Genomic DNA, 23,206 nt, shown 5'->3' with positions numbered 1-23,206 from the left:
TGGTTAATAATGAAGAGGAAAGTCATGGGCTGCAGGAGGATATCAATCTACTGGTCAGGTGGGCAGTGCAATGGCAAATGGAATTTAATTCAGAGAAGTGTGAGGTGATGCAGTTTGGGAGGGCTAATAAGGAAAGGTTATGCACATTAAGCGGTAGGCCACTTAATAGTGTAGATGAACAAAGGGACCTTGGAGTGTTTGTCCACAGATTCCTGAAAGTAGCAGGCCAGGTAGATGAGGTGGTTAAAAAGGCATACGGAATGCTTGCCTTTATTGGCCAAGGCATGGAATATAAGAGCAGGGAGGTTATGCTTGAATTGTATAATACTTTGGTAAGGCCACAGCTGGAGTACTGCGTGCAGTTCTGGTCGCCGTATTATAAGAAGGACGTGATTGCACAAGAGAGGGTGCAGAGGAGATTTGCTAGGATGCTGCCTGGAATGGAGAATCTTAGTTGTGAGACAAAGTGGATAGGCTGGGTTTTTTCTCATTGGAACAGAGGAGGTTGAGAGGAGACCTCATCGAGGTGTACAAAATATTGAGGGGCCTGGACATAGTGGATAGTAAGGGTCTATTTCCATTGGTGGTGGGGCTATTACAAGGGGGCATAATTTTAAGGTGGTTGGTGGAAGGTTTAGAGAGGATTTGAGGGGAGGCTTCTTTACGCAGAGGGTTGTGGGGAACTGGAACTCGCTGCCTGGAAGAGTGGTGGATGCAGAAACCCTCACCACTTTTAAGAGATGGTTGGATGGTCATTGAAAGTGCCGTAACCTGCAGGGTTACGGACCTAGAGCTGGTAATTGGGATTAGACTGGATGACCTTTTGTTGGTCGGTGCAGATATAATGGTAAGTACTGCAAGGAATAGAATACGGCCAGGCTGATCTCCTGGACTAGATTCGATCGCCTGGATGGGTCAGAGAGGAATTTTCCCAGATTTTTTCTTCCTAAATTGGCCTGGGTTTTTATCTGGTTTTTGCCTCTCCCAGGAGATCACATGGCTCCGGTTGGGGTGGAGTGTCGACGTTTTCAGTATAAGGGGTGTTGCAGTGGTGTGGGACGGACTGGTTGGGCTGGGTGCTCTTTACCTTTCCGTCATTGTTCATGGGTTTGTATGTAACCTTTCGGGCTGATGACGAAGGGCCGTGCGGCTCTTTGTCGGCCGGCGCAGACACGATGGGCCAAAATGGCCTCCTTCTGCGCTGTAAATTTCTATGTTTCTATGTTTCTATGCTGAGAGGCTGTTTCCCCTGGCTGGAGAGTCTAGAGCTAGGGGCATATTGGAGAGAAAGCAAGAGTAGGGTACTGAAGTTGCATGATCAGCCATGATCATATTAAATGGTGGTGCAGGCTCGAAGGGCTGAATGACCTACTCCTACAAATATTTTCTATGTTTTTATGTTTCTATATTCTCAGGATAAGGAGTCTGACATTTAAGACCGAGATAAGGAGGAATTTCTTCACTCAGAGGGTTGTGAATCTTTGGAATTCTCTGCCCTAAAGTACTGTGGATACTCAGTCATTGAATATATTTAAGACTGAGATAGACAGATTTGTGGACTCTAGAGGGATCAAGGGATATAGGGACAGTGCAGGAAAGTGGAGCGGAGGTAGAAGCCATGATCTCATTGAATGGCGGAGCAGGCTCGAGGGGCTGTATGGCCTACTCCTGCTCCTAATTCTTATATTCTTAAATTCTTAAAACTAGTGGTCATGAATCTAAGATAGTCACTAATAAATCCAACAAGGAATTCATTACCCAGAGAGGGGTGAGAATGTGGAACTTGCTGCCACAGGGAGTGGTTGAGGTGAATAGTATCAATGCATTAAAGGGGAAGCTGGACAAACACATGAGGGAGAAAAGAATAGAAGGATATGAAGGTAAGGTTAGATGAAGAAGAGCGGGAAGAAGGAGGGAAGGAGGAAAGGAAGGCAATTAACTAAATTTCAAATCTGCTGACCTGGCTTTCTGTTTCTTTCCAATTTCACATTCCTGCCCTGCCGCTATAGCAGCGCTGGACCCTGGGACAGACTATAGTAGTGCTGGACCCTGGGACAGACTATAGTAGTGCTGGACCCTGGGACAGACTATAGTAGTGCTGGACCCTGGGACAGACTATAGCAGCGCTGGACCCTGGGACAGACTATAGTAGTGCTAGACCCTGGGACACACTATAGTAGTGCTAGACCCTGGGACAGACTATAGTAGTGCTAGACCCTGGGACAGACTATAGTAGTGCTGGACCCTGGGACAGACTATAGTAGTGCTGGACCCTGGGACAGACTATAGTAGTGCTGGACCCTGGGACAGACTATAGCAGTGCTGGACCCTGGGACAGACTATAGTAGTGGTGGACCCTGGGACAGACTATAGTAGTGCTGGACCCTGGGACAAACTATAGCAGTGCTAGACCCTGGGACAGACTATAGTACTGCTAGACCCTGGGACAGACTATAGCAGTGCTAGACCCTGGGACAGACTATAGTAGTGCTGAACCCTTGGACAGACTATAGCAGTGCTAGACCCTGGGACAGACTATAGTAGTGCTGGACCCTGGGACAGACTATAGTAGCGCTAGACCCTGGGACAGACTATAGCAGTGCTAGACCCTGGGACAGACTATAGTAGTGCTGGACCCTGGGACAGACTATAGTAGTGCTGGACCCTGGGACAGACGATACTAGTGCTGGACCCTGGGACAGACTACAGCAGTGCTAGACCCTGGGACAGACTATAGTAGTGCTGGACCCTGGGACAGACTATATTAGTGCTGGACCCTGGGACAGACTATAGTAGTGCTAGACCCTGGGACAGACTATAGCAGTGCTAGACCCTGGGACAGACTATAGTAGTGCTGGACCCTGGGACAGACTATAGTAGTGCTGGACCCTGGGACAGACTATAGTAGTGCTGGACCCTGGGACAGACTATAGTAGTGCTGGACCCTGGGACAGACTATAGCAGCGCTAGACCCTGGGACAGACTATAGTAGTGCTGGACCCTGGGACAGACTATAGTAGTGCTGGACCCTGGGACAGACTATAGCAGCGCTGGACCCTGGGACAGACGATAGCAGCGCTAGACCCTGGGACAGACTATAGTCGTGCTGGACCCTGGGACAGACTATAGCAACGCTCGACCCTGGGACAGACTATAGCAGCGCTAGACCCTGGGACAGACTATAGCAGTGCTAGACCCTGGGACAGACTATAGTAGTGCTGGACCCTGGGACAGACTATAGTAGTGCTGGACTCTGGGACAGACTATAGCAGTGCTAGACCCTGGGACAGACTATAGCAGTGCTAGACCCTGGGACAGACTATAGTAGTGCTGGACCCTGGGACAGACTATAGCAGTGCTAGACCCTGGGACAGACTATAGCAGTGCTAGACCCTGGGACAGACTATAGTAGTGCTGGACCCTGGGACAGACTATAGCAGTGATAGACCCTGGGACAGACTATAGTAGTGCTGGACCCTGGGACAGACTATAGCAGTGCTAGACCCTGGGACAGACTATAGCAGTGCTAGACCCTGGGACAGACTATAGTAGTGCTGGACTCTGGGACAGACTATAGCAGTGCTGGACCCTGGGACAGACTATAGTAGTGCTGGACCCTGGGACAGACTATAGTAGTGCTGGACCCTGGGACAGACTATAGTAGTGCTGGACCCTGGGACAGACGATAGCAGCGCTAGACCCTGGGACAGACTATAGTAGTGCTGGACCCTGGGACAAACTATAGTAGTGCTGGACCCTGGGACAGACTATAGTAGTGCTAGACCCTGGGACAGACTATAGCAATGCTAGACCCTGGGACAGACTATCGCAGCGCTAGACCCTGGGACAGATTATAGCAGCGCCAGACCCTAGAACAGACTATAGCAGCGCTGGACCCTGGGACAGACTATAGCAGCGCTAGACCCTGGGACAGACTATAGCAGCGCTAGACCCTGGGACAGACTATATTATGCTGGACCCTGGGACAGACTATAGTAGTGCTGAACCCTGGGACAGACTATAGTAGTGCTGGACCCTGGGACAGACTATAGTAGTGCTGGACCCTGGGACAGATTATAGCAGCGCTAGACCCTGGGACAGACTATAGCAACGCTGGACCCTGGGACAGACTACAGCAGCGCTAGACCCTGGGACAGACTATAGCAGCGCTAGACCCTGGGACAGACTATAGTAGTGCTGGACCCTGGGACAGACTATAGTAGAGCTGGACCCTGGGACAGACTATAGTAGTGCTGGACCCTGGGACAGACTATAGTAATGCTGGACCCTGGGACAGACTATAGAAGTGCTGGACCCTGGGACAGACGATAGCAGCGCTAGACCCTGGGACAGACTATAGTAGTGCTGGACCCTGGGACAAACTATAGTAGTGCTGGACCCTGGGACAGACTATAGCAACGCTCGACCCTGGGACAGACTATAGCAGCGCTAGACCCTGGGACAGACTATAGCAGTGCTAGACCCTGGGACAGACTATAGTAGTGCTGGACCCTGGGACAGACTATAGTAGTGCTGGACTCTGGGACAGACTATAGCAGTGCTGGACCCTGGGACAGACTATAGCAGCGCTAGACCCTGGGACAGATTATAGCAGCGCTAGACCCTGGGACAGACTATAGCAGCGCTGGACCCTGGGACAGACTATAGCAGTGCTAGACCCTGGGACAGACTATAGTAGTGCTGGACCCTGGGACAGACTATAGCAGTGCTAGACCCTGGGACAGACTATAGTAGTGCTGGACCCTGGGACAGACTATAGCAGTGCTAGACCCTGGGACAGACTACAGCAGTGCTAGACCCTGGGACAGACTATAGTAGTGCTGGACCCTGGGACAGACTATAGGAGTGATAGACCCTGGGACAGACTATAGTAGTGCTGGACCCTGGGACAGACTATAGCAGTGCTAGACCCTGGGACAGACTATAGCAGTGCTAGACCCTGGGACAGACTATAGTAGTGCTGGACTCTGGGACAGACTATAGCAGTGCTGGACCCTGGGACAGACTATAGCAGCGCTAGACCCTGGGACAGACTATAGCAGTGCTAGACCCTGGGACAGACTATAGTAGTGCTGGACCCTGGGACAGACTATAGGAGTGCTAGACCCTGGGACAGACTATAGTAGAGCTAGACCCTGGGACAGACTATAGTAGTGCTGGACCCTGGGACAGACTATAGCAGTGCTAGACCCTGGGACAGACTATAGTAGTGCTGGACTCTGGGACAGACTATAGCAGTGCTGGACCCTGGGACAGACTATAGCAGCGCTAGACCCTGGGACAGACTATAGCAGTGCTAGACCCTGGGACAGACTATAGCAGTGCTAGACCCTGGGACAGACTATAGTAGTGCTGGACCCTGGGACAGACTATAGCAGTGATAGACCCTGGGACAGACTATAGTAGTGCTGGACCCTGGGACAGACTATAGCAGTGCTAGACCCTGGGACAGACTATAGCAGTGCTAGACCCTGGGACAGACTATAGTAGTGCTGGACTCTGGGACAGACTATAGCAGTGCTGGACCCTGGGACAGACTATAGTAGTGCTGGACCCTGGGACAGACTATAGTAGTGCTGGACCCTGGGACAGACTATAGTAGTGCTGGACCCTGGGACAGACGATAGCAGCGCTAGACCCTGGGACAGACTATAGTAGTGCTGGACGCTGGGACAAACTATAGTAGTGCTGGACCCTGGGACAGACTATAGTAGTGCTAGACCCTGGGACAGACTATAGCAATGCTAGACCCTGGGACAGACTATCGCAGCGCTAGACCCTGGGACAGATTATAGCAGCGCCAGACCCTAGAACAGACTATAGCAGCGCTGGACCCTGGGACAGACTATAGCAGCGCTAGACCCTGGGACAGACTATAGCAGCGCTAGACCCTGGGACAGACTATATTATGCTGGACCCTGGGACAGACTATAGTAGTGCTGAACCCTGGGACAGACTATAGTAGTGCTGGACCCTGGGACAGACTATAGTAGTGCTGGACCCTGGGACAGATTATAGCAGCGCTAGACCCTGGGACAGACTATAGCAACGCTGGACCCTGGGACAGACTACAGCAGCGCTAGACCCTGGGACAGACTATAGCAGCGCTAGACCCTGGGACAGACTATAGTAGTGCTGGACCCTGGGACAGACTATAGTAGAGCTGGACCCTGGGACAGACTATAGTAGTGCTGGACCCTGGGACAGACTATAGTAATGCTGGACCCTGGGACAGACTATAGAAGTGCTGGACCCTGGGACAGACGATAGCAGCGCTAGACCCTGGGACAGACTATAGTAGTGCTGGACCCTGGGACAAACTATAGTAGTGCTGGACCCTGGGACAGACTATAGCAGCGCTGGACCCTGGGACAGACGATAGCAGCGCTAGACCCTGGGACAGACTATGGCAGCGCTGGACCCTGGGACAGACTATAGCAATGCTAGACCCTGGGACAGACTATAGCAGCGCTAGACCCTGGGACAGACTATAGCAGTGCTAGACCCTGGGACAGACTATAGTAGTGCTGGACCCTGGGACAGACTATAGTAGTGCTGGACCCTGGGACAGACTATAGCAGTGCTAGACCCTGGGACAGACTATAGTAGTGCTGGACTTTGGGACAGACTATAGCAGTGCTGGACCCTGGGACAGACTATAGTAGTGCTGGACCCTGGGACAGACTATAGTAGTGCTGGACCCTGGGACAGACTATAGTAGTGCTGGACCCTGGGACAGACTATAGCAGTGCTGGACCCTGGGACAGACCAGAGTACTGCTAGACCCTTGGACAAACTTTAGTAGTGCTGGACCCTGCGACAGACTATAGCAGCGCTAGACCCTGGGACAGACTATAGTAGTGCTGAACCCTGGGACAGACTATAGTAGTGCTGGACCCTGGGACAGACTATAGTAGTGCTGGACCCTGGGACAGACTATAGTAGTGCTGGACCCTGGGACAGACTATAGCAGCGCTGGACCCTGGGTCAGACTATAGTAGTGCTAGACCCTGGGACACACTATAGTAGTGCTAGACCCTGGGACAGACTATAGCAGTGCTGGACCCTGGGACAGACTATAGTAGTGGTGGACCCTGGGACAGACTATAGTAGTGCTGGACCCTGGGACAGACTATAGCAGTGCTAGACCCTGGGACAGACTATAGTAGTGCTGGACCCTGGGACAGACTGTAGCAGTGCTAGACCCTGGGACAGACTATAGTAGCGCTAGACCCTGGGACAGACTATAGTAGCGCTAGACCCTGGGACAGACTATAGTAGTGCTGGACCCTGGGACAGACTATAGCAGCGCTAGACCCTGGGACAGACTATAGTAGTGCTGGACCCTGGGACAGACTATATTAGTGCTGGACCCTGGGACAGACTATAGTAGTGCTAGACCCTGGGACAGACTATAGCAGTGCTAGACCCTGGGACAGACTATAGTAGTGCTGGACCCTGGGACAGACTATAGTAGTGCTGGACCCTGGGACAGACTATAGTAGTGCTGGACCCTGGGACAGACTATAGTAGTGCTGGACCCTGGGACAAACTATAGCAGCGCTAGACCCTGGGACAGACTATAGCAGCGCTAGACCCTGGGACAGACTATAGTAGTGCTGGACCCTGGGACAGACTATAGTAGTGCTGGACCCTGGGACAGACTATAGCAGCGCTGGACCCTGGGACAGACGATAGCAGCGCTAGACCCTGGGACAGACTATAGTCGTGCTGGACCCTGGGACAGACTATAGCAACGCTAGACCCTGGGACAGACTGTAGCAGCGCTGGACCCTGGGACAGACTATAGCAGTGCTAGACCCTGGGACAGACTATAGTAGTGCTGGACCCTGGGACAGACTATAGTAGTGCTGGACCCTGGGACAGACTATAGCAGTGCTAGACCCTGGGACAGACTATAGTAGTGCTGGACCCTGGGACAGACTATAGCAGTGCTAGACCCTGGGACAGACTATAGCAGTGCTAGACCCTGGGACAGACTATAGTAGTGCTGGACTCTGGGACAGACTATAGCAGTGCTGGACCCTGGGACAGACTATAGCAGCGCTCGACCCTGGGACAGACTATAGCAGTGCTAGACCCTGGGACAGACTATAGTAGTGCTGGACCCTGGGACAGACTATAGTAGTGCTAGACCCTGGGACAGACTATAGTAGAGCTAGACCCTGGGACAGACTATAGTAGTGCTGGACCCTGGGACAGACTATAGTAGTGCTAGACCCTGGGACAGACTATAGTAGTGCTAGATCCTGGGACAGACTATAGTAGTGCTGGACCCTGGGTCAGACTATAGTAGTGCTGGACCCTGGGACAAACTATAGTAGTGCTGGACCCTGGGACAGACTATAGCAGCGCTAGACCCTGGGACAGACTATAGTAGTGCTGGACCCTGGGACAGACTATAGTAATGCTGGACCCTGGGATAGACTATAGTAGTGCTGGACCCTGGGACAGACTATAGCAGTGCTGGACCCTGGGACAGACTATAGCAGCGCTAGACCCTGGGACAGATTATAGCAGCGCTAGACCCTGGGACAGACTATAGCAGCGCTGGACCCTGGGACAGACTATAGTAGTGCTGGACCCTGGGACAGACTATAGCAGTGCTAGACCCTGGGACAGACTATAGTAGTGCTGGACTCTGGGACAGACTATAGCAGTGCTGGACCCTGGGACAGACTATAGCAGCGCTAGACCCTGGGACAGACTATAGTAGTGCTGGACCCTGGGACAGACTATAGTAGTGCTGGACCCTGGGACAGACTATAGTAATGCTGGACCCTGGGATAGACTATAGCAGTGCTAGACCCTGGGACAGACTATAGTAGTGCTGGACCCTGGGACAGACTATCGTAGTGCTGGACCCTGGGACAGACTATAGTAATGCTGGACCCTGGGATAGACTATAGTAGTGCTGGACCCTGGGACAGACTATAGCAGCGCTAGATCCTGGGACAGACTATAGCAGCGCTAGACCCTGGGACAGACTATAGTAGTGCTGGACCCTGGGACAGACTATAGCAGTGCTAGACCCTGGGACAAACTATAGCAGTGCTAGACCCTGGGACAGACTATAGTAGTGCTGGACCCTGGGACAGGCTATAGCAGTGATAGACCCTGGGACAGACTATAGTAGTGCTGGACCATGGGACAAACTATAGTAGTGCTGGACCCTGGGACAGACTATAGCAGCGCTGGACCCTGGGACAGACTATAGTAGTGCTGGACCCTGAGACAGACTATAGTAGTGCTGGACCCTGGGACAGACTATAATTGTGCTGGACCCTGGGACTAACTATAGTAGTGCTGGACCCTGGGACAGACTATAGTAGTGCTGGACCCTGGGACAGATTGAAGCAAATGGCACATATGTAAGATAAACAAAATGAGTTGCCCCTCGAGTTTAGGGAATTCAGGAGAAACTTCTTTACCCAGAGAGCAGTGAGAATGTGGAACTCGCTGCCACAGTAGATTGCAGCGAATAGCGTAGATGCATTTAAGGGGAAGCTGGATAAGCACATGAGGAGGATGGGACAAAGTTATAGAATAGAATCTAACCAGCAGGAAGAGCAGTGCAAGGAAGGTAGTGCAGGGGTCTCCTGCGGTCATCCCCCTGCAAAACAGATACACTGCTTTGAGTACTGTTGAGTGGGATGACTCATCAGGGGAGGGCAGCAGCAGCCAAGTTCATGGCACCGTGACTGGTTCTGTTACACAGGAGGGCAGGAAAAAGAGTGGAAGAGCGATAGTGATAGGGGATTCAATTGTTAGGGGAATAGATAGGCGTTTCAGCGGCCGCAACTGAGACTCCAGGATGGTATGTTGCCTCCCTGGTGCAAGGGTCAAGGATGTCTCAGAGCGGGTGCAGGACATTCTGAAAAGGGAGGGTGAACAGCCAGTTGTCGTGGTGCACATTGGTACCAACGACATCGGTAAAAAAAAGGGATGAGGTCCTACGAGATGAATTTAAGGAGCTAGGAGCTAAATTAAAAAGTAGGACCTCAAAAGTAGTAATCTCGGGATTGCTACCAGTGCCACGTGCTAGTCAGAGTAGGAATCGCAGGATAGCGCAAATGAATTCGTGGCTTGAGCAGTGGTGCAGCAGGGAGGGATTCAAATTCCTGGGGAATTGGAACCAATTCTGGGGGAGGTGGGACCAGTACAAACCGGACAGTCTGCACCTGGGCAGGACCAGAACCAATGTCCTAGGGGGAGTGTTTGCTCGTGCTGTTGGGGAGGAGCTAAACTAATATGACAGGGGGATGGGAACCAATGCAGGGAGACAGAGGGAAACAAAATGGAGACAGAAGTAAAAGACAGAAAGGAGGGCAGAGAAACACAAGGCAAAAAACAAAAAGGGCCAATGTACAGCAAAATTCTAAAGGGTCAAAGTGTAATAAAAAGGCAAGCCTGAAAGCTTGGTGCCTCAATGCGAGGAGTATTTGGAACCCTGGAGAGGGCTCTGAGCTAGTTAGAGTGGGTGAGAGCGCAGATGAACAGGACCCCAAGAAAGAATGCAAAAGGCAGGATGCAACAGAGCAGAGTAGTACTGGGGTAAGTGAAAACCACAAGGTGATAGGACGGGACAACATGTATGAATATAAAGGGGCTGCAGGAGGGGTCAAAACTAAAAATCATGGTTTAAAAACTAGTATTAAAACACTTTACCTAAACGCATGCAGCATTCGAAATAATCTAAATGAGTTAACGACACAAATCATTACAAATGGGTATGATTTGGTGGCCATTACAGAAACGTGGTTGCAGGGTGGCCAAGACTGGGAATTAAACATACAAGGGTATCTGACAATTCGGAAGGATAGACAAGAAGGGAAAGGAGGTGGGGTAGCTCTGTTAATAAAGGATGATATCAGGGCAGTTGTGAGAGATGATATTGGCTCTAATGAACAAAATGTTGAATCAAGGGCAATAATCAAGGGAATAATAGAGGCATGTGAAAAAGGAATGGCAGTAATCATGGGGGATTTTAACCTACATATCGATTGGTCAAATCAAATCGCACGGGGTAGCCTGGAGGAGGAATTCATAGAATGCATACGGGATTGTTTCTTAGAACAGTATGTTACAGAACCTACAAGGGAGCAAGCTATCTTAGATCTGGTCCTGTGCAATGAGACAGGAATAATAAACGATCTCCGAGTAAAAGATCCTCTCGGAATGAGTGATCACAGTATGGTTGAATTTGTAATACAGATTGAGGGTGAGGAAGTAGTGTCTCAAATGAGCATACTATGCTTAAACAAAGGGGACTACAGTGGGATGAGGGCAGAGTTAGCTAAAGTAGACTGGGAACACAGACTAACCAGTGGCACAATTGAGGAATTTCTTCTCCCAGAGGGTTGTGAATCTGTGGAATTCTCTGCCCAAGGAAGCAGTTGAGGCTAGCTCATTGAATGTATTTAAATCACATATAGATAGATTTTTAACCAATAAGAGAATTAAAGGTTATGGGAAGCGGGCGGGTAAGTGGAGCTGAGTCCACGGCCAGATCAGCCGTGATCTTGTTGAATGGCGGAGCAGGCTCGAGGGGCTAGATGGCCTACTCCTGTTCCTAATTCTTATGTTCTTATGTTCGAATCATAGAATGGTTACTGCACAGAAAGAGGCCATTCAGCCCGTCGAGCCCATACCAGGTCTCTGCAAGAGCACTTCAGCCAGTCCCACTTTCTGCGTAGTCATGCAATTTTATTTCCTTCAGGTACTTCTCCAACTCCCTTTTGAAATTGAGTCTGCCTCCACCACCCTCTCAGGCCGTGCATTCCAGATCCTAACCACTCGCTGCGTAAAAACGTTTTACCTCATGTCGCCTTTGGTTCTTCTGCCAATCACCTTAAATCTGTGTCCTCTGGTTCTCGACACTTCCACCAATGGGAACAGTTTCTCTCTACTCTGTCCAGACCCCTCATGATTTTGAACACTTCCACCAAATCTCCTCTCAACCTTCTCTGCTCCAAGGAGAACAACCCCAGCTTCTCCAGTCTCTCCACGTCACTGAAGTCCCTCATCCCTGGAACCATTCTCGTAAATCTTATCTGCACCCTCTCTGAGGCCTTCACATCCTTCCTAAAGTGCGGGGCCCAGAATTGGACACAATACTCCAGTTGAGGCCGACCCAGTGTTTTATAAATATTCATCATAACTTCCTTGCTTTTGTACTCTATGCCTCTTATTATGAAGCCCAGGATCCCGTTAGCTTTTTTAACCACTTTCTCAACCTGCCCTGCCACCTTCAACGATTTGTGCCCACACACCCCCAGGTTCATGCACCCTCTTTAGAATTGAATCTTTTAGCATCGGTAACAGAAAGGAACCTCTAACATGATACATCATCGGCAAAAATCCTTCACTTTTGTCATAAAAACATAAGAAATAGGAGCAGGAGTCGGCCATTCGGCCTCTCGAGCCTGCTCCACCATTCAATACGATCATGGCTGATCCGATCATGGACTCAGGTCCACTTCCCTGCCCGTTCCCCATAACCCCTTATTCCCTTATCGGTTAAGAAACTGTCCATCTTTGTCTTAAATTTATTCAATGACCCAACCTCCACAGCTCTCTGAGGCAGCGAATTCCACAGATTTACAACCTTCAGAGAGAAGAAATTTCTCCTCATCTCAGTTTTAAATGGGCGGCCCCTTATTCTAAGATCATGCCCTCTAGTTCTAGTCTCCCCCATCAGTGGAAACATCCTCTCTGCATCCACCTTGTCAAGCCCCCTCATAATCTCATACGTCTCGATAAGACCACCTCTCATTCTTCTGAATTCCAATGAGTAGAGGCCCAACCTACTCAACCTTTCCTCATAAGTCAACCCCCTCATCTCTGGAATCAACCCAGTGAACCTTTTCTGAACTGCCTCCAAAGCAAGTATATACTTTTGTAAATATGGAAACCAAAACTGCACGCAGTATTCCAGGTGTAGTCTGCCAACTTCTCACGTATCTTCTGCACGGGCGACTGTGTGTGGGTAAGGCCAGGCCGGGAAACATTCTGCTCACCCAGCGTCCACACACCAGTGTTTGGCGGCAGTCTCTTCGCCCTCTGTAACCCAGGTGATCAGTTCTGGCTGAGCCTGCGGTGAGAATCATGAAGGGGGGGGTGGGGGTGCTGCTCCTGTGCCCCCGATACCCGGGGAAGAGATGTGACTGTCCACATACCTGCCTTCATCGCTGCGTACAAGGGCTGGCCTGTGATGATGGGATGGTCTTGTGTCTTCATTCCACAGCTGTCAGTCTCTGCCTTGTATGCAAGTACTAAGACCCGCACTGTACCCAGATGCCCTTGCCTACAAGCTGCAGCTAGCATCCAGCTGAGCAAATCCTTGTCGGTGCACGAACCTATAAAAAGCATAACCCTTGTTCAGTTATGGAATGCAATGACTGACTCTACACAGGCACAATAATGTTCATTCACCATTTAGCACAGAAGGAGGCCATTCAGCCCACTGTGTCTGTTGTGGAGCTCGTTTTTCAGCCGACTCCAATCCGATTACTGCCCTTGTCCTATATTGTATTTCAAACACTTACCCAATTCCCATTTCATTGCCATTTAATTCTCTGCTCTTTTGGTAAATCGTTCCACATGTGAATAAATGTCTGAGTCCCACACTGTGGGTCAAAGAGTTACCTTTTACACAATTTCTCTTTCATAAAAGCGTTTGAAGTCTGCTCACTGTTGTAATGTGGGAAACGGCCAGTCACTGCACACAGCAAGCTCCCAGAAAGAGTAATGTGAGAATGAGCAGATAATCTGATGCTGGTTGAGGGATAAATATTTACCAGGGCACCGGGGAGAACTCTCTTGCTCTTCTTCAAAATTGGAGGGTGGACAGGGCTTCAGTTTAACGTCTCATTTGAAAGACGGCACCTCCAACAGTGCAGCACTTCCTCAGCACTGCACTGAAGCATTAGCAAGGATTATGTGCTCAAATCTCTGGAATTGGAATTGAGGCAATAATCTTCTGTCTCAGAGATGAGAGAGTGCTAGCACAGAGCCATGGCCCACCATATGATGGTCTCCAATAGCCACTGGCCCTTATGCTTATTACGTGTTCCCTGCCAACCCATGAACAGCAATTTGAGGTTCCCCCACACAATCCACAATAACATGCAGGACCTATTCAGCGAACCGGGACTTTCAGGATCTCACAAAACTGAGCCACGGTCAACACCCTCTATAACTCGCTCTACACTGTCCCATCAAACACTCCCAGGGCAGGTACAGCACGGGGTTAGATACAGAGTAAAGCCCCCTCTACACTGTCCCATCAAACACTCCCAGGGCAGTGCCACTGAAACTTGGCTATAACTGCAGGGGGTGGGCAGAGTGGAGTAAACGGGAGATACATTTGAGGGGAAACAATTCCCTTTGTTTTAAAGTTTGCTTTGAGAAAGTCAATCAGGAAATGCATTCTCACTGGTCAGTGAGTCGGAGGGCTGAAGGTCATCCCCAGTGTCAAAAGAACGAAAACAGAGGTTGGGAGGTGGTTAGCCAGAGGATTGTTGGGGCATGAAATGACTGAGCAGGAAGAATGGGTAGAGCAGAATCCATGAAAGGAATGTTATTTGAAAAGGCAATGTGTAAAAGGTGATGGAGCAAGGGAGGGGACTGGGGCTGTGGGGAGCTGTGTCAGAGAGCATGAATCCTGCAGCACAGGGAATACAGTGTGTGAGTGATCACCAGCAGAGCATCGTTGCTGTAAACACTGCTGCCCTTTGCCCCCCTGCAGGGTGACCATCACCAGACACGATACACAGAAACCTGCCTGGTCTGCCCAGCTGGTGGAGCAGTGAGGCTTGGGCTGTGGTAAAGGAGAAACAGGCTGAAAACAGCAAGGGATCAGGCAACATGAATGTTCTAATTGAAGAGTGCAAATAATGTCTGGAAACAAACTACAAAGGAAAATGCAAAAGTGGAAATGACAGGCAAAAGGAAAACATGTTCAAAAGGAAAATACATCTGGCAGTAATAATTTGTTGCGTAATATTGACTTTTTGGACACTACTTTTGCTGCAGCTCTATGTTAATCTAATGTCTGCACGCAATCAAGTCTGGGGTTTTACCTCTCCCACCCTCGCCCAATGAGAATGGAGCATGGGAGGGGGTTCAAATCAGGCCTGAGTCACTCACTGCCCTGTGGTCACTCCGGTCCCGCCCGGCGCCCTGGTCAAGGGTCAAGGGTCCCGCTACAGGCAGGCGAGGGCCTACTTTAGGGTCCCAGGTGGCGGCCCATGACATCATCGATGCCACAACGAGTCGAGGGAGACCTGCCTAGTGTCCATCCTGCCCCTGATACTCTGCATCTAACCTGTGGGGCACCTGCCCTGGGAGGCAGCGAGTGGGCAGCAGGGGCAAGGCAGGATACCCGAGATTGCCTCTGTGCCAAGTCCTCGTGTACCAGGATGGCCAGGTGTGCGCCGCACTACCCTGGCACCGTGCATAGTCCACAGCCCTCTCCTCCCTGGGCCCTCCCCACCCCGGCCACACAGTAATCCCTGGCCCTCCCCACGCTGGCCCTTCCCACCCTGGCTCCACGTGTAGTCCACGGCCCCCCTCCCCCCACCCCCCCAGACTTGGCCTTTCCTCTTCCTCTGCAGGCCTGGCATCGGCTGCCAGAGCCCTTGCCCAGCGCTGAGGCTATGCTGAGGACCATTGCCATGTGTCCCTGGCATCCTACAAAAACAACTTGCATTTATATAGCACCTTTAATAAGAACATAAGAAATAGGAGCAGGAGTCGGCCATTTTGCCCCTTGAGCCTGCTCCGCCATTCAATACGATCATGGCTGATCTGATCATGGACTCAGCTCCACTTCCCTGCCCACTCCCCATAACCCCTTATTCCCTTATCGCTCAAAAATCTGTCTATCTCCACCTTAAGTATATTCCACAGATTTACAACCCTCAGAGAGAAGAAATTCCTCCTCATCTCAGTTTTAAAAGGGCGGCCCCTTATTCTGGGACTATGTCCCCTAGTTTTAGTTTCCCCTATGAGTGGAAATATCCTCTCTTCATCCACCTTGTCGAGCCCCCTCATTATCTTATATGTTTCAATAAGATCACCTCTCATTCTTCTGAATTCCAATGAGTAGAGGCCCAACCTACTCAATCTTTCTTCATAAGTCAACCCCCTCATCCCCGGAATTGGCCCAGTGAACCTTAATGTAATAAAGCATCCCAAGGTGCTTCTGCGGAGCATAATCAAACACAATGTGACACTGATCTACATGAGGAGATATTAGTATAGGTGACCATCAGTTTCGTCAAAGAAAGAGGTTTTAGGGAGCGTTTTCAGAGAGAGGGGTTACAAAGGTGGAGCGGTTCAGGGAGGGAATTCCAGAGCAGTCCCCAGCCTCCTTTCCCACTGGCCCCTTCCGACCCCACCCTGACCTCCTGACCCCCCGCCCGGCCCCCTGACCCACTGACCCACCACCCTGACCCCGTCCTTGACCCACTGAGCCCCCACCCCTGAACCCCACCCCGACCCCCCGACCCCCCCGCCCTGATCCCCGGCCCTGATCCCCGGCCCCTGACCCCAGTTCAGCCAGTTGTGGGCAGGAGACTGCTGCGAAATTCAAATCAGGCACAGGAATTAAAACAGCCCAGGGGCCGACGCGGGGCTCCCCAGGGATTCCCTCCCAGGCCGACCCCCAGCCCGTCCCGACTGTGTCCCCCATTGAGCACCCAGGCCAGGAGTTCCCACTGCTGCCTTTCTAGGTTAAGATGACGACATAACAACAAACATCTTACCTGGAATAGAATTCAGCAACACTCTGATGACCTCCTCGTGACCCTGGTGTGCTGCAATGATAGCGGGGTTCCCATCGTTTAGCTCCTTTGACAGTTCCACCCGTGCTTCCTGGAGCAGGTACTGCACCATCTCGGTGTCTCCATACGAGGCCGTGATACCCAAGAGCTCGCACTGGTAAAGAGTAATGGCAAAGGTTAGCCCAAGGCCTGATCCTGAGTCTAGGAGAAGTGCCCACTGCAGACCCTCTGCAAATATGGAGTGCCCTCCTCCTCCTAATTCCCCTCCTCATCCTGCTCCTCATACTCCCCATCTTCTTCCCCCTCCTGCCCCTCCCCATCCTCCTCCTCCTCTCCCCCTTCCCCGTCCTCCTCCTCTCCCCCTTCCCCATCCTCCTCCTCCTCCTCCCCCCTCCTCCTCCTTCTCCCCCTCCCCATTCTCCTCCCTCCCCATCCTCCATGGAATCGGAGGCAACTTATTGACATGGGCGGGGAATTGGTGAGGAGGAAGGAGACAGAGAGCAGGGGTAATGGGCATGTGCTCCAGTGGACAGGATGTGACAAGTGGTGTTCCCCAGGGGATCTGTACTGGGGCCTCAGCGTTTCACTATATTTATAACTGACTTGGATGAAGGAATAGAGAGCTGTATGTCCAAGTTTGCTGACGATATTAAGTTACGTGGCAGAGCAAGTATTGTAGATAGGAGTAGAAAGTTGTAAAAGAATATGGATAGATTAAGTGAGTTGGCAAAACTGTGGTAAATGGAGTTGAATGTGGGGGGCAGCGTGAGCTCATCCACTTTGGGCCCAAGAAAGATCGATAGAGTATTTTCTAAATGGCGAGAAGCTGGGAACTATGGATGGGCAGAGAGACTTAGGGGTTCATGTACAGAAATCACTGAAAGCTCGTGGACATGTACAACAAAGTATTTAAAAAGTGAATGAATTGTTGGCCTTTATGTGGAGTGGCTGGAATACAGAGGGCGGAGTTATGTTCGAGCTGTACAGAGCTCTGGTCAGACCCCAACTGGACACTGTGTTCAGTTCCAAGCCCCACCCCTCAGGAAGGGGTTCATGGCCTCGGAGGGGGGGCCTCGGAGGGGGTCAGCACAGAATCACCAGAATGATACCGGGGATTAAAGGGTTACATTATGAGAGCAGGTTGCACAGACTGGGCTTGTAGTCGCTTGAGGGGGTACAGTAGCATAGCGGTTATATTACTGGACCAGTAATCCCGAGGTCTGGACTAATAATCCGAAAAGGTGAGTTCAAATCCCATCAAATTCCCCAGCTGGGGAATTTAAATTCAGTTAATTAAATAAATCTGGAATTTAAAAAAAGCTAGTATTAGTAATGGTGACACCATGAAACTACCGGATTGTCATAAAAACTGGTTTATTAATGTCCCTTTAGGGAAGGAAATCTGCCACCCTTATCTGGTCTGGCCTATGTGTGACTCCAGACCCATGGCAATGTGGTTGACTCTGAAAGGCCCAACGAGACACTCCGTCATAGCAAGTCAGCACTGTGGGAGCACTTTCACCACACGGACTGCAGCGGTTCAAGAAGGTGGCTCACCGCCCCCTTCTCAAGGGCGATTAGGGATGGGCAATAAATGCCGGCCTTGCCAGCGACGCCCACATCCTGTAAATGAATAAATGTTTTGAAAAAGTGGTGATCTAATCGAGATGATTGAAGGATTTGATAGGGTCCAAAAACAAAAGACAGCAGATGCTGGAAATCTCAAATCAAACCGGAAAACGCTGGAGACATTCGGCAAGTCAGTCAGCATTTGTGGAGAAAGAGACAGAGCTGACGGCCGCCATTTACCCCATCTTGGCCGGTCCATGCCGGACGATGTCAGTGGCGGGTCTCAGCCCCACTGCTGGCTCCATCCCACTATCTGAAGTGAATTTCCCGTGATTGGGCTTGATAAGCCCGCCCAGCGCGTTTCCCGGCCAATTGAAGGAAGCGGGTCTGATGACATAATTTGATGGCGCGTCATCAGCCGGTTTCCTTAAAGGGACCCTGTCCAAATTTAGTTTGACATTTGTGCTGTCAGTGTCCTACAGCATTAAGGTGCTGCAAACACCGACAATCCCTGCACAGAGGGGCACAGCTGCACCCAGGCTCTCTCCACATGCTTATGGAGGGAGTCACAGCACACAGGGAGGCTCTCTTCACTTCCAATGGGCGGAAGGCATCTCCCCAGGACACCAACGCAGCCTGGTTGTACATTGCCCAAGGAGGGTACGAGCAGGGATATGGTCAGGAGCACCTGGCTGCAATCAAACCAACTAATAACACACAATGGTGGGCACTTGGATAGTTTATGCAATGTTCATGTAAAGTTTCTGTTATTGTGGTGTCAAACATTGAAATCTTTATTTTCAACACTTTGCGTTCTTCAACAGATTTGTCTGCACCTTTGGAAGTGGCTTAGTGAGTTGTAATTAATGGTGAAACGTAAGGATACCCCCCCCCCCCCACCCCACAATGGTGGTGAGTGTGAAAGGAATGACTTGGGTATTGCAGGGGTGCTTTATGGAGCTGGTGTGGGGTGGTGCCAACCTGGCGCATCATTTGGCAGCCAGGGTGTACAGCATCAAGTGAAGTGAATGTGGCCATGGTGATGCCATCCCTGGCCTCCCGGGCAGTAATGTGGTCAGGTGCTGATGCCCTGTGTCCTGTGCAACATCAGGTGATTGTGGAGAAGATCAGTGTTGTTGTTGGTGTTGCTGGTGTTGGGGCTGATCGTGTTGGGATTCTGAGATTATAAAGGGCACCCATGTTGATGGAATAGAGGCAGGTGATCTGTCAATGGTGAGAAACGTAATGAGGTCAGACTGGATGGAGACTTGTCTAAAAACTTGCAGCATGGTGAATCTGTTGCAGAAATGCAGTTTCGAGAAGCTAGTGGTTAAGGGAATATATCTCAAATCAGCTGGGAGCTTTGACTTGACATTTGAAGCTGTCAACTCATCAGCTGATTCAATGGCCAGTAACCTCCCGCCTCAGCCTCACGGAGGAGGTCTAGGCACAGCGGGAAACCGGTGAGTGGCCTGTCCAATCCAAAAAGCTGGGGAAAAAAACCATTGGTAAGTAGCTGTAAAGAAGCCACGAATTATTTCAATTGCCTTTCCTGCTGCTCCCTGTCGGGTCTGCTCAGCACTGGCAGACCCAACATTGGAAAATGTGGGTATGCACGCTTTGACAGCAGGGTCCTAACCTGCTGTCAATCATTTAAAATTTAACAGCTGACCTGCCACCCATCGTATCTGCTGAGCGCCGGCAAAATTCCGGACAAAATTTCCGGTCGATGACCTTTCATCAGAACTGGAAAAAGTTACAGGTTTTAATCAAGTGCAGAAGCAGGGAAAGGGGGGAGGGGAGGAAAGAACTAAAGGGAAGGTCTGTGATAGGGGAGAAGGCAGGAGAGATTAGAGAGACAAAAGGGAGGATGGGTAATGGGACAGGTAAAGTTACAAAGGATGGGTCTAGAGGAGGTGTAAATGCCAACAGCAGAATTATTACCAACATCTGCTGCCTAATAAAATGGGAGCGGTGGTTATGATCTGAAATTGTTGAGTTAGAAGCTTATAAGAACATAAGAATTAGAATCAGGAGTAGGCCATTCGGCCCCTCAAGCCTGTTCCGCCATTCAATAAGATCATGGCTGATCTTCTACCTCAACTCTACCACAACACCTGCACTATCCCCGTATTCCTTGAATCCCTTAATATCCAAAATTCTATCAATCTCGGTCTTGAACATATTCAATGGCTGAGCCTCCACAGCCCTCCACAGAGAATTCCAAAGATTCACCACCCGCTGAGCGAATAAATTTCTCGTCATCTCAGTCCTAAATCCCTTATCCTGAGATTGTGACCCCTGGTTCTAGACTCTCCAGCCCGGGGGAAACAACTTCCCTGCATCCACCCTGTTGTAAAGTGCCTAACTGAAAGATGAGGTGCTGTTCCTCGAGCTACCATTGAGCTTCATTAGAACAGTGTCGAAGGCCGAGGACGGAGAGGGCAGAGTGTGAGTGGGGCGGCGAATTTATGTGGAACCTCGGGGTCACACTTGCAGACTGAACTGAGGTGTTCAGCAAAGCGAGCACCCGATCTGTGTTTGGTCTCCCCAATGTAGAGGAGACCCCATCGTGAGCAGTGAATACAGTATACTAAATTGAAAGTAGTACAGATTTGGCCTTTCTGCCAAAATCCCACTTCTGGCAGGGTAGATAATGAGAAATTCTTTCCTCAGGTGGGGGATCCAGAACACGGAGCCACAGGCTGTTTAGAGCTCTATATCCGCTCTAGGAGTACATTGTATAAAATGTCAGAATGACCAAGGCAAGGTGGTATAGCTTTAGGAAATCTGTAAAGGCAGTTAAAGACTCCCGGTCTGGAAGGATAAAAGGCAGGGAATTAATTCAGGGAATTGAGGAGGGTTGGAGAGAGAAGGAGAGAGAAGGAGTGAGAAGGAGAGAGAAGGAGTAAGAAGGAGCAAGCTGGAATATAATCCCTGTTACTCGCTTGTACATCGCTGCATTTAAAGACACAACTGCTGTGGGTGAATAAACCTCACTTGTTTTAAGCTCGAGTCTGCATGTCTAATTGACCGCTGAGTCCTATAGAGAGAGAAACAAAGGTGAAGCTTAAGGTCAATGTCGATCTGAAATGTTAACTCTCTTTCTCTCACCACAGATGCTGCCTGACCTGCAGGGTATTTCCAGTATTTTCTGTTTTTATTTCAGATTTCCAGCATTAGAAATGTTAAATCTGTTAAGGTATTATCGTTCTGATGGGTTCTGGCAGATTGCTAGACGAGATGATGCCCTAACATTGGGGAACCTATGGACTGAACCCTTGGAAACCAGCCCAGCCTTATTATTTGATGGGCTTAATGCAAAACCGTGAGCCAGGTGGGGGCCACCCATTGTTTTTTACAACCCATAAGGTTAAGCGGTAAAGAGGTCACTGTGCTGACTGATTCCAATAATGCCGTGACCTTGGTAGCTACCAATCTGGTCTGAGCTTCCCAGTGACTTCATGGGAGCAAAACAGGGGTGTGTGGTGTGCATGGGGATGTCTGTATTACCCCACCACTATGGTGACTTTTGAGTATGACAGGAAAAGGCAGGTTATTACCACAGGGATAGTCCCAGGCCGCCCTCAACCAGTGATCGTGAGAAAGGATCTTCTGAAGTTTGAAGTCCTCATGAAAAACAAAGTTCCAAATAGGCCTGTGTCAGACACTGACACTAATGACAATTGTTCAAAAGTTTCACTTTGCGAACTCTGACATATATCAGGGGGTTGGAAAGAACCGAAAATCTAAAAAGGAGCGGAGATGGGATAAGGCCCGAGGATCTCGAGAACAGGTCCCTGCTAGTTTAGTAAATGAGCAACTCTAGACCCCTTCCATGAGAAACAGAAATCCATTGCGTAGAAGGAGGCCATTTCGGCCCATCGTGTCCACGCCGGCCCTCAGTCGCAGCCCTGAAGGTTACGTATAAACCTATGAACAATGGCGGAAAGGTAAAGAGCACCCGGCCCAACCAGTCCGCCCACATAACTGCGACACCCCTCGCATCGAAACTGATAGAGCACCTCTGTCAGATGCACAGGGAGAAGTTCCCGATAGGACCTAGAGGAGTTTCCCATGAGAATGACGGATTTCAAACGGGAACAGGCTAACGATCCGGCTTTTCAAAACGTGAAACCAAAATGGTGGCGGTTAATGGACACCCAGTAGAAGGTAAGTTAAAAGGGGCCGGGTCTTACTACATCATTGTGATTGATTTGTTGAACAGGGTGAGCTGTGAGTACTGGGTAGAGGCCGAACATCTATTGGTTCCGAAAACCGTTCGACGGCTAGTGTGGCTGAAAGGGCAGGCATGGCAGCTCAACATTCCTGGTTACAGGGTTTTCAGACGGGATAGAGAGGGGGTAAAAATGGAGCGGGAGTCACAAAGTATTGATTAAAGAAACAATTACAGCTGTGCGAAGGGATGATATGTTAGAGGGAGCATCAAATGAGGCCATATGGATTGAATTGAAAAACAATAAAAGGGGCGATCACACTGCTGGGAGTGTACTATAGACCCCCAGTCAGAGGGAGATAGAAGAGCAAATATGTAGGCACATTTCTGAGACGTGCAAAAACTACAGGGCAGTAATAGCAGGGGATTTCACATACCCGAATATTAACTCGGAAAAAATGACTGCGAAAGGTACAGAGGGTGCGGAATTCCGAAAATGCATTCAGAAGAACTTCTATAGTCAGTATGTAACAAGCCCAACACAGGAGGGGGCGGTTCTGGACTTAGGTTTAGGAAATGAAGCTGAGCAGGTGGAAGGGGTATCAGTGGGAGAGCATTTTGGTGCGAGTGA

At 50.2% G+C, this 23,206-nt stretch overlaps 1 protein-coding gene across 1 annotated transcript in view; it reads right to left on the bottom strand.

Annotated features, from left to right (window-relative positions):
• lrrk1 (leucine-rich repeat kinase 1) overlaps window positions 1-23,206 on the bottom strand; it is a 347,784-nt gene that overhangs the window by 251,176 nt on the left and 73,402 nt on the right. The window contains exons 4-5 of the mRNA XM_070858707.1: window positions 16,812-16,983; window positions 13,221-13,400 (exon numbers count right to left, since the gene is read on the bottom strand). Of these exons, the coding sequence (XP_070714808.1) occupies window positions 13,221-13,400; window positions 16,812-16,983 (352 nt within the window). The remainder of the gene's footprint in view (window positions 1-13,220; window positions 13,401-16,811; window positions 16,984-23,206) is intronic.

The sequence above is a fragment of the Pristiophorus japonicus genome, chromosome 17 (assembly GCF_044704955.1).
Source record: "Pristiophorus japonicus isolate sPriJap1 chromosome 17, sPriJap1.hap1, whole genome shotgun sequence".
Classification (NCBI taxonomy): Eukaryota; Metazoa; Chordata; class Chondrichthyes; family Pristiophoridae; genus Pristiophorus; species Pristiophorus japonicus.
This window is presented reverse-complemented; position numbering and strand designations above follow the sequence as displayed.